Source organism: Erinaceus europaeus, chromosome 8 (assembly GCF_950295315.1).
Source record: "Erinaceus europaeus chromosome 8, mEriEur2.1, whole genome shotgun sequence".
Classification (NCBI taxonomy): Eukaryota; Metazoa; Chordata; class Mammalia; order Eulipotyphla; family Erinaceidae; genus Erinaceus; species Erinaceus europaeus.
In genome coordinates this window covers 47,666,216-47,678,137 of record NC_080169.1, presented here as the reverse complement: position 1 = coordinate 47,678,137, position 11,922 = coordinate 47,666,216, and the positions used below count along the sequence as shown (strand labels likewise).

The window sequence follows — 11,922 nt, the reverse complement described above, 5'->3', positions numbered from 1 at the left end:
TGTGGTATGTGTGTGACAGAGACTTTGTAACTGTGGCATTCCTTTGCTCCCAACACTCTTTCCTGCCATTGTAATTTGAGGGGACAAAGTGAGGGGTTGGGTGGGCAGGGAGAATGGGAAAGACAACACAGCACCATTTCACCTTTCATGGGGCTTCTGTGTATTGCCAGGGGCTTAAATCCAGGACCTTGTACATGGTGTGAGCTGGTCCAAATTAAATGTCCTCACTACATCATGTGAGAGAGAGCATATATTTGTACACTACGTCTTGTATTGTTGGCCAGGGTTCTCTAATGTGTGCTTTCCAGGAAGTCTTTCCCTTTCCACAGTTCTCTTACATTTTAAACTTTGTAGTATGACTGTTAAGTGGGTTATAGGAAGAGAATGGAAACAGGAGGGTTGATGAATTAAAAAATACAATGTTCTTATATATTTTTTTAATTACTTTATCTATTGGATACAAAGTCAGAAATCAAGAGGGGAGGAAATAGACACCTGCAGCACTGCTTCACCACTCATGAAGCTTCCCCCCCTGCAGGTGAAGACTAGGGGCTTGAGCCAGGGTCCTTGTGCACTAATGCATAACATGTGCACTCAACCAGGTGCGCCACCACCTGGCCCCTGATATCCTTATATTTTTATAAAAAAGGAGTCGTTGATATATGCTATAATGCAGATGCATATTGAAAATATGTAAGTTTAAGAAGCCACTAAAGGACTATACATGACTGTATTTTCATAAAATGTAATAGCAAATCTATAAAGTGTATGCATGGTTCCTAGGGGTGGGAAGTTGGTGGTGGTGGTGGTGGCGGCGGCGATGGGATTAGGACAAAACAACTAGTGCTTTTCTGAGGGCGAAGGATCAAAGGGGAATTTTCTGAAACTGATCATGGTGATGATGTAACAATTGCAATTCTACTAAATGTACTGAACAGTACTTCAAGTACTTTTAATTCAATTTACTAATCACAGTAGTTAAAAGAAAATGTTAAGTATGGCACCTTTAATAGCATGAGAGGTTAGTACCACTGAAGACTCTTCCTTTTTCTGGCATTCAGTATTAGTTAATGTTCCTAAATATCAACTACATCTTTGTTTTGCAGAGTAAATCAATAATTTTACCATAAATAGAATATTTCTATCATGATTCCTTAAGTAATGCATAGAATATTTTGGAATGAAGGTTGAAAATTGAAAATATCAGTGAGATTATTTTGGGTGTAAGTTATAATTCAAATGGCTTTAATTTATTTTCTCCCTGAATGGGTCAAGACACCTAGTTGTCTATATAGGTCCTATGCAGTTTTCAGCATTACTCTTATTATATGCTTGTCATTTTCCTCCCTGTCCACCAGTATTACTTGGTGGTATGAAGTAAGTAAGTAAACAGGATTTCTATATTAAGGACTGGAAGAACACATAAAATGACTCTACCAATGGCCCTAATGACCAGGTATCCCTTACTTGGCATCAGTAAATGCTGTTTTAAAACCCTGAGAAAGAGGTATTTAAATTATTCTGTTAAACTGTTCAGACTGCTCAGATAATTGGAAAAATACCTCTAGTTCTAGCTACAAGGTGTTTCTGGTAGAGGTAAATATCTGACTGATTAAAGAGCACCTGTATCAGAGAAATCATGCATCTGTTGTTTTCCTACCCTTAAAAGAATAAAAAATGTGGAAGATTGAATACACCCATTCTGTACTTGACCTATCAATCTTTTCTTGCTTGCCTCCCAGTTCTGGAACCTTCAATATCTGGGACTCATACTAATGGCTCAGTTCTTTTGACCTTCTACTGTACATTATGCTAGACTCAATACTCAAGACTTCCTCTTGGACTGAGGAAGCTTTTCTGGCTCTGCAGGTTTGCAGATGATGTGACTTTTTGGGTCTCAATAACCAAGTAAGTCAGTACTATAGCGAATACTTACATTATCTATGTATCTCTGGAGAACCTAATGTATGTACTCAAAAATTACAGTTGTAAGGTTATTTTTCAATTCATCAGAATCATGTGCTTAAGTAGTTGACATGGTAGTATGTTCAGGAGATAGCAAATACAATTTCTTTCTTTTTTACTTTAACACCAGATGGTGGTGGGGAAACCAGGGCATCACTCTTGGCACATGGAATACTGGGAATCAAACTCAGGACCTATGTCTCCTACTTTAGCACTTTACTGACACACTTCCTAAGCCCAGCAAGTAAATTCTTAACATAGCTGATCCAGTGTTTCATTTGGTAGGGATAACTTCTGATCTTTCAGAAACAAGTTCTAAGTTTGTGCTTGAGGGCTGGGGAGATAGCATAATGGTTATGAAAATGACTTCCATGCCTAATGCTCTGGTATCTCAGGTTCTAATCATCACTGTAAGTCACAGCTAAGCCATCTTACACCAATACCCCAATGCCCTCTCCACCCCCCCTCTCCCCAGATTTCTTTGCTTTGGTGCAATACTCCACACCCATTCCAAGCTGAAGTACAATTTCTTTATGAGGAATTAGTTAAGAACTGTCAAATAGCAGTTCCATCAAAAAATGGCATTCTGGAGTGAATAATCTAATCTTCTTCTTCTTCTAGCGTTTGCCAATAATCTAATAAAGTTAGGTAAATAAAAATAAATGGAGATTACAGTGGCTTCTTTTAATAGTCTACTGTGTAGCTAGCTCATTTGCAATCACAAAATTTCATCAAGATTAATCAGACTGTACAACTCCCAAAGGAAAATACTGTGGGAACTCATGGGTAATTTTCACAGCTTCATTGTAAAGTCCAAGATCTGAAAAAAAAAAAGAACAAAACAAAAAAAACATTTTAGCAAACATTTAAGCTACAGTGGAAAGTTGTGATGCCAATTATTATCTAAAGGAATTCTACATGTATTTTTTTCTTCCTTTCCCTTTTCAAAGTCAATTTACTTTGACAATCTGTCTTCTAAAACTCAGGTATAAAGTCATATTTACTAAACTGCTGTTTCAAAATAAAGACATGAGGTAAAAAAAACGTTAAGACACAGTTGCATAAACATAGTTCTTGCCTGGTTGTATGCATTAGTTGATTGTCTGAATACAGATATTAAAAACAAAATAAGCTATGACAATTTTAATTTGCTGTATTTAAAATTTCTTTAAATACCTTTTCCTTAAAAAATTGTATATTTTCTGTTTTGTTGTCCTTGTTTTTCATTGTTGTTGTAGTTATTGTTATTGATGTTGTCATTGTTATATAGGACAGAGAGAAATGGAGAGAGGAGGGGAAGACAGAGCGGGGGAGAGAAAGATAAGACACCTGCAGACTTGCTTCACCATTTGTGAAGCAACTCCTCTGCAGGTGGGGAGCTGGGGGCTAGAACCTGGATCCTTATGCCAGTCCTTGCGCTTCATGCCATGTGCACTTAACCCACTGTGCTACCACTCGACTCCCTTAAATAAATACTTTTTTTTAATGAGCTTCATAAACATACAAGCACTACATAGGAGCAGGTTAAAGTATTCCCACTTTTACATCTGAAGTCTTCATAAATGGCAGGAGACTCAAGAACAATACATATCAAGACAAAAATATTTTCTCTTGCTAAGCAAATGAAACCACTACATATTAGAATGTTTTTATTTACCAAAAGGATGGTTATCTTCTTTAAACTGGATATAAGATGCACACATAATGGTTGCCTTGGCTGTTACTTTTCCAATTACTTCCACAATCCCAGAGATTTCTTCATCAAGCTAACACAGAGAGCAAAATGCCAACTTAGAGTTAACCCAAGTTCTGTTGGTCATGAAAACTGGAAAGGAGTTCATGTAACAACTATATAATTTGCCATGCAAAAACAAATTGTAACTTGTTAAAAGTGATTCTTTAAACTATGTCTCAAGTCCTATTACTTCTAGCAGTAGTTTCAGGTTCTAGATACATTTAAATAACTTGAAAATAAATTCTCTTAAAAATATTGAGAATGACCACTTTTATATAGGAGTAATTTCTTTAGAAGTATTCATTCACTGGTGGGGGGAGGTGGATGTAGGATGTAGAGTGCAAGATTTACTTGTATAAGGTTCTGAGTTCAATCACTGGAAATGCATATTGCCAGTGCTGTGCTCTCTGGCGTGCGTGCGTGCGTGCGTGCGTGTGTGTGTCTTTCTGTCTCTATATCAAAACAAACAAAAAACCCTTTAAGGAGTCTTTAAGTCAGATTTCTATGCTTTAGGCTTCTGGCCCCAGAGTCTATTTAATTTCCTGTATCATAATCCAGAGCTGACCAGATCTTTGGTGGAAAAAAAAGAAAGAATATTTTTACAAATTGTTTTCTGTATACATTAGCCAAGAAAGCCCATGGATTTTTATTAATTATGACCAAGAAAATATCTTAGGGTGCAATAAAGGTAAACACGAGTGAATGAATGACATACGCAAATATATGTACACAAAAAAGACATTAATTAAAAAAAAGGAAACAAGGAAAAAGTGACTTAATCAGTATTTTTTTCTTGTGTTTCCCAGTCTTTCATAAGGACTCAGAATTGCTGTATTATACTCACAGCATGTATTAAAAACTCATTCACAACGAATCATTAAAATTTTCATTTAAATCATTCATTTCATTAGAAAAACTTTCACCAATGAGAAGCTTAGCGAAAGATATAATTTAAGAAAAAGTAAGCCATTTTATAACTAAGCAAGTTTTATAAGCTAGTCCTTTATATATTCACTACAAGTAACATTAGCAGAAAGTCAAACAGTATATATTTATAGTATTGGTACTTAAACACACAGGCTCCATCAATTCAATAGTTCCAGTTTTCCCCTCTCCATCTGAAAGAATAAACATTTTCCCAGTGGGATGAATCTAGAAAAGAAAACATGTTTTAAAAAATAAAACCACATAAAGCTTTGAAAACTTCATTAAAAAATTAAAAAGTACAAACGCCTCCTGTATTTCAGTTGCTAATTCTGACAGCCCCACATTAGAAACAAATCAACAAGGGGACTACACTTATATAAAAGCTAGGTGATTTTGACAGTGCATATGCCACTCTGGCTGCTGCTTTTTTTTTTTTTTATCATCACGCATAGTGAAATAAAAGAACTGTTTTCGGAACATGTAACACATGTTCCTGTGAGACCACTGCATAAAGGGCAATCCGATCAGAAACTAAACGTGCCGGCCTCCTATAAGTACTTTTTGTAAACGGAAATAGAAAGGGGAATGGGCGCTGGCATTTACAGTGGACCGCGAGTCTACTCAATGTGACTGAGATGGCAAGACTTCCTTCTGGGAATACTAAGCAATAGAGAGCACAGAAATGCTCTCGGGCCATATCGCTAGGAGGGCAACCACAGGTCTTTTAATCCTGACTCGGGGGTCCAGGGCGACGAACACGCGCACCTTTTCCAGCCGCCCCACGAAGCAGACTGGGCGGTCGATGAACTGAGAGATCATGCTAGCGTTGATGCGCGACCTCGGTAACTCCATCACTTCCACCATGATTGCGGAACAGGAACGGAGGACGGCGGGAAACGGACTGACCACGGAAAATGTGCGCCCCGCGGGCCTCTCAGCGGAGATTTCCGCGGCACCCAATCGGTGAAGACCAGCACTCTCGCTGCGCCAATCAAAAGGCGCGGCAACCTCCCTCCAGAATGCGCAGTCCCGGAAAAGGATGGAGCGGGGAAGAGATGCCTCCGGAAGTGAGGTTCGGCTGCCTAGCGACGCTGGGCGTCTCGGAAGTTGCCCCACACTTTTTGCAAAATGGTCAGTGGAGGCGGGGCTGGGAGGGGCGGTGCCTGAGGCTCCCCGAATTGATCTCGGGCCTCCCTGCCGCTATTTGACCCCGGAAGCAGGGTGTCGGGCTCCGGTGCCGGTGCGGCGGGGGACTGTGGCGAGAGCCTCAGGTACCACTTCTCGCGGGATGCGCTACAGTCTTACAGTTTCCCCTCCTGCACCCCGACGCATGCGGAAGAGGGGGCGGGAGTTGGTCCCTGTCAGGCCGCGGGTTTTCTCCGCGCTGTTGGCCTTGCCCCGCCTCCCCTTTCCCTCTTGCGTGGGTAGTGCGGGATTCTCTAAGCAGAACATCTAGGGATTGTTTTTCTTCTTCATCTCCCGCATTTGTTCTCCAGGAGACGGGAAGTGCGTTTGCCCGTGTTTCTGTCCGCCGTTGTCAGAATTTTAAGACTTGCTCGCGGATGGTCGGGGATTTTGCCTCCAGAGCTGCGTCATTCTCCCCCTTTAAGTTTCCCCGCTCCATGTTGACCCTGTCAAGCTCTGTGACCCTTTCTAGCCCGGGCAGTCTGACTGCAAAGGGAAGATGCGGGTTTGTTTGTGTCTCACCTCCTCAGTGTCAGCAGCAAGTTGAAACATCTGGGACTGGGTGGGAGGAAGGATCCCTGGGTAACGAAGAGGCAATTCATTTACATAGTTGTTAAATCTAGAGTTAGTTTCTCTTGGAATATTTTTTTCTTTTTTTCTTTTTCCGCCAAGTGAAAGGAAATTAGATACACCTGAAGGTTTTGCAAGATCCCAGCTGACTTGTTTTGGCCATATGAATGGACTCGTTCTTAACCCAGGCTGTCTCCCTCACTACCCTCAGTACCAGCACGTTAGGTGTGATAAATGATTTATATCAAGGAGATGGCGGGGGAGGGGTGTTTTCGAATGAATCTTGAGGCTGTTGATTTTTAGGATTTTATCATTGGTACCTCCATTGCTAGATTAAGTGGTTCAGAAAGAATGCTAAAAAAAAAAAATCACCCGCAAACGCTGCTGCTTAAATTGGAACTGAGTCTTATTTGCTTGTCACAAAGTTGTCAACTTCAATTTTGGCAATTAACCCGAGATTCCACTTTAGTTCTGAAGTTGCCTGAAGTAAAGAAAATCTTTCGTTGAGATTTAACGGGGTGATTTAAGAGGAAATCTGATATAATATAATTAAATGATAGGTGCTTTCAGTGTTCAATTATATTTATCTTTGCTGTCAAGAAATTATAGGGTTTGACTAACAGTTTATGAGTCGGTTGCTGCACAAAGAAGGTAATGGTTGCTTTGATGTAAGTCAATATAAGTCTAGGTTTTATTTTCAATATAAGACCTCAACGTCTTTTCCACTTTAGTGATGGTTTGAAAAACAGCTAGATAGATGTGCATCATATAGGAGATATGGTACATTTTAATTTCTCAATGGCAGCTTTGTAAAGCGGCACATTTAAAGTATAGGAGAACATTACAATTGTTTTATTAAAGTTAAAAGGTAACTTTTGTGCAACAATATATATTTAAAAATTTTTTCTTTTTATTCTGTCTCTTTTAAAATTAAAAAAAATTTTAATTTTTTAAATTTTAAACTTTTAAAAAATTTAAAATTTTTTGTATTTATTTTTTTCCCTTTTGTTGCCCTTGCTGTTTTGTTGTTGTTGTAATTATTGTTGTTGTGTTGGATAGGACAGAGAGAAATGGAGAGAGGAGGGGAAGGCAGAGGGGGAGAGAAAGACCTGCAGACCTGCTTCACCACTTGTGAAGTGATACCCCTCCAGGTGGGGAGCCATGGGGCTGGAACCGGGATTCCTACGCTGGTCTTCGTGGTTTGAGCCACATGGCTTAACCCAGTACGCAACCGCCCATCTCCCCTTTCTTTGCCTCTTTTCTTTATTGCCACTGTTATCTGCCAACACTAGAAATCCACTGCTCCCAGGGACTATTTTTTTCTTTTATTTATTTTTATTTCTATTTTATTTGATAGAACAGAGAAAAATTGAGAGAGGAGATAAAGAGGGAGAGAGAAAGACACCTGATAGACCTGTTTCATGACTTCTGATGACTTTCCTGATACAAGACACCAGTGATGGTGGAGAGAGGGATCCATTAGAGGTCTAGCAAACAATTTCTTTAGATGAATAATTTTGACATAAAATTATCTTAATCGGAATATAGGAGTATTTGGAATTTCCCTCCATATGTTCTTGCTTCTTTTATATCTCTTAATGAAAAGATCTTTTAGTATTATTCAGTAGCTTTAGAACTGAGTATTTTTAAAAATCCATTTAAAAAGAATTGAGGGAACAGGGAGTTAGCATTTGGTTATGCAAAAGACTTATGACTGAGGCTCTTGAATTCTCAGGTTCAGTTTCCCCATGACCACCTTAAACCAGAGTTGACCAGTGCTGTGTCTCTCTCCCTCTTCTCCCTCTAATTTCTTCCCTCTCCCTTTCCTATTCCCCTCACTCTTTCTCATCAAAGTAAAATATTTGGGCTGGGGAGATAGCATAATGATTATATAAAGAAACTTGTGCCTGAGCCTCTGAGGCTATAGGTTCAGCCCCACCATAAACCAGAGCTAAGCACTGTTCTGGTATCTCTTCCCCCAACCCTTCCTCTTCCCCCCTGTACCTTTCTTACTAAAATAAAGTATTAAAACAGTTTTTTAAAATTTTTTAAAAATATTTTATTTATTTATTCCCCTTTGTTGCCCTTGTTGTTTTATTGTTGTAGCTATTATTGTTGTTGTTGTTGTTGGATAGGACAGAGAGAAATGGAGAGAGGAGGGGAAGACAGAGAGGAGAAGACAAAGATAGACACCTGCAGACCTGCTTCACCGCCTGTGAAGCGACTCCCCTGCAGGTGGGGAGCCGGGGTTTGAACTGGGATCCTTATGCCGGTCCTTGTGCTTTGCGCCACCTGCGCTTAACCCACTGTGCTATAGCCCGACTCCCTTAAAACAGTTTTTAAAAGGATTTGAAAACATGATATTCTTATATAAATATGGTTTTACTTTGCCAGAAAGAATAGGAAACTGTTTGGTGGAAAAGTATGTTACTCATTTAAAAGATTTTCTTTTCTGATTAGCTAAGTAATAATTAAAATGCACAAACTGACATTAAAATTTTGTTTTCCATGTGAAAATTATTTCAGTCTTTGGAACTTGATCCACTTGTTACAGGATCAAGCAAGAAGGAAGCAAGTAGACTAGTTATTTTGAAGAAAACTTGTTTTACCTAGGCTCAGCAATGTGTCCAGTGTCGTTAAATTTTGGGGCTCCAGCAGGCCGGGCTAGCTTTGCGGCGGTGAACAGGGACTTGGGGACACACGGCTGGGCCGGGAAGCTGTCTTTCTTTATTCACGAACAACGATTCATAAACTAACCCAAACCAATCACCACACAGATCTGTCCTGCATCCTTCTCTGTTGTTGAGGTGGTCTGGTGTCGGGCTGCACCGCGGAGAAGAGAGCGGACGTCCAGAGCAAAGGGGTACACAGATCTTTATTATAGGATGGGGGGGAGGTTTGGTTCAGACCACGTGGAGCCAGCCAGCAATGGCCGACCACGGGGGGAGAGCAGGGAGCGAGACCTCAGAGAGGGAGAGCCGAGAGCCCAGAGAGAGCGAGGGGAGGGGTGAGGGGGCTTTTTATTGGGCGACAACCAGGGGTGACGTGTAGGGCCAGGATTGGTTGAAAGGGGGCACTCTAGGATTTAGCGAGGCATAGGAAAACCTGGGGGCGGAGCCAGGATTGGTTGAAAGGGGGCACTCTAGGATTTAGCGGGGCATAGAAAAACCTGGGGGCGGAGACTGCATCAGAATAAGTCCTCAGCAACATCTCCTCCTATCCCTTTATATCTAAATGGACACAGTAAAGAAAAATGGAGCATTCTTAAATGTTTTAGAGGAATGCCATGCTCAGGTGGGAAGATGTAGGACTTTCTGTGGAGGAGGGAAGGCTTAAATGGCTGTCAACCTTGTGAGATTTAAATGTCCTCCTGTGCTCAACCCCTCTTCAGAGAGAGAGACTTACCTGGAGAGACTCATCTCATAGGTTTAAGCGCAGCCTGCTCAACCATCTCTTCACAGTATCTCTACATCTTTTCTATCTTTCTATCTAGTAATTGCAAAAGATGTACAAAGTCTATAAAAGACTATCATGGGGCAGAAACCTTTTGGACATAAGCCTAAATGACATAACAAAATAGGAAGGGACACGAAGGGGAGAAGTAAAAGTCAGTGGGGTGTGAAGGGAAGGATTGGTGTGTAAAGGAACATTCCCTGCTTGAGTGGGGAAAAGGGCAAGGGTACATAATGAGGGGGCGGCAGGAGGCATGACCCACCAAACAGAGGGGCTATTTGGCATTGTATAGTCCTCAAGGCAACAGTCTGTAAAGTCTATGAATTACTCAGGATTAGTCTATGAAAAACCAGCAGCGTGAAGGGAAATAAGCTGCTTCAAAATTGTGTAAAATGTATATAGGGTATGTCAGAAAGTCCGATACAAGTCTCAGTCCGAAGTAGATGGCTAGGGGAGGAATTGGCAGGGGATGCAACGCTGCATGAGGGAGGTCAGCCGCTGGAATGTTGCTCTTTTGTAGATAGCTAGCTGGAACTGCCAACACGTAACAAGCAGGTCAGAAGCAGGAACGGTAACCAGGCATGAAGAAAGTTCTGTCCTTGGAATTCGTGTATCAGGTTCTTCAGATCACGTTGAGTGACATCTAGGGTTTCGGGGGGTGTGCCACGGTAGTCGTGCCATCTAGTGAGTGACGTCAGGGTGTGCAGGGGTTCAGATGGTTTTTCCGGGATTCCTGTGAAAGAAACACAAACAATCTGCTTCTCGTGGTTAATTTGAACTGGTAACAAGTTATAGGTTTGTTATAGTTGGTACCTCGATGATTATAATTGGTTTAGAATCTCTTTATGATTTATTAAAAGGTCATCTAATGTGACCTCCTGTAGCAGCCTCTACCGCAGGATCTTGAGACCAATTTTAGCTAAAATATGTATTTTAAACAGACTCAAATTGCTTAGAGAGTTAACGCATATTCGTGACAATGATTTTAACGTTTACAGTGCCAGATTGATGCCAGATCTGTTGTGGATTAATTTCCACAAGATAGTTTACAGGGCACCTTTGGGGGCCCTTCAAAGGTGTCCTGTATATAAAATTTATATAGTTTAGTTTTGGGAATGAATAGTCACGTTGAACATTTAGACTTTTACCTAAATAGTAAGTTACCTTAACAATTAATATTTACCTTGTCTGGTAAAAGTGTAGCTGTAGGGTTACACTTCTGACCGTTAAGTTAGTGTTACCAAACTTGAGACATACCCATAAACATTTAGTTATAACAAACTGGAGGAAAAAGAACTTTTGTTATAAAAACACATTATTTAAAAACAATTTTAAATCTGTCATTAGTCACACAGTTTAAGACTAAACACTTACATATATACCAATACTATATATAAAATTCAAAAGAGGGAGAAAGAAAAAAAATTTTTTGGAATGTTTCTGGACGTCTCCAGAAACTTTGGCTGCGTCCAGCATTTTTATATAAGGCCAATAACCTTTGAGAGTACTCCAAGCAGATGGGTCATGCAAAAAAAAAGAAAAAAAATTTTGTCATTTAACACACTCATTCACAAAAACAACTGGCCAGTTATAACATAAGACATACAGGGAAAGGGTAGGAGAGAGGTCTCTGTGAGCCAGATTTGCAGGTTCTGCCATGTCGTATTACGGGTCCTGGGATGTATCCTGCATCTGGTCCTCTTGTAGTATTTCTTGTTCTTCAGGAATAACAGCGCCATCCTGCGGGTATTGTCGGACATGGCGGGCAGGAACCCAGACAGGTTTAGAGAAATTTTGAGGGAAAATGCATGCGAAACCCCTTCCCATGGTCAATAATGGGTCAGGCCCTTTCCAAACTTTATCGAGTGGGTCTCTCCATTTCACCTTAATAGATGGGAGGGTAGATGGTGTTTGCCAGTGAAGAATAATAGGGGGTAAGGCTGAGTTATTGTAAATATTAAAGAGATTTAACGTAGTTAAGGCTTTTGCTAGCTGGATATTGGGGGGATATGTTCCTCCTTTATCTTTATTTAGTTGAGCCTTCAGTGTTTGATGGGCCCTTTCTACAATGCCTTGTCCCTGTGGAT

At 40.4% G+C, this 11,922-nt stretch overlaps 2 protein-coding genes across 3 annotated transcripts in view; one reads left to right on the top strand and one right to left on the bottom strand.

The window, feature by feature from the left end:
• Positions 1-2,634: 2,634 nt before the first annotated feature.
• On the bottom strand, positions 2,635-5,572 carry RPA3 (replication protein A3). The gene is made up of 4 exons (XM_007533159.3): positions 5,393-5,572; positions 4,778-4,852; positions 3,623-3,731; positions 2,635-2,785 (listed from the first exon to the last, which is right to left on the bottom strand). Exons 1-4 carry the CDS (start codon positions 5,489-5,491, stop codon positions 2,703-2,705), a joined length of 366 nt encoding a protein of 121 aa, XP_007533221.1. The 5' UTR covers positions 5,492-5,572; the 3' UTR covers positions 2,635-2,702.
• Positions 5,573-5,647: 75 nt separating this feature from the next.
• Positions 5,648-11,922, top strand: part of UMAD1 (UBAP1-MVB12-associated (UMA) domain containing 1) — a 272,473-nt gene continuing 266,198 nt past the window's right edge. The window contains exon 1 of one of the 2 annotated variants that reach the window (XM_060196181.1): positions 5,648-5,898. The gene's annotated coding sequence lies outside the window, so the exon portion shown is untranslated. The remainder of the gene's footprint in view (positions 5,899-11,922) is intronic. The other variant, XM_016192588.2, reaches the window with a different exon arrangement.

Bases quoted from the DNA above. Each gene is read 5' to 3' on its own strand.
- RPA3 (XM_007533159.3), bottom strand. From the start codon at position 5,491: ATGGTGGAAGTGATGGAGTTACCGAGGTCGCGCATCAACGCTAGCATG. The intron at 3,732-4,777 runs GTGTGTTTAAGT...TCTCTGTGTTAG, and splicing joins CTATTGAATTGATGGAGCCT to CTTGATGAAGAAATCTCTGG. The intron at 2,786-3,622 runs GTAAATAAAAAC...TTTTTTTTTCAG, and splicing joins AGAAGATAACCATCCTTTTG to ATCTTGGACTTTACAATGAA.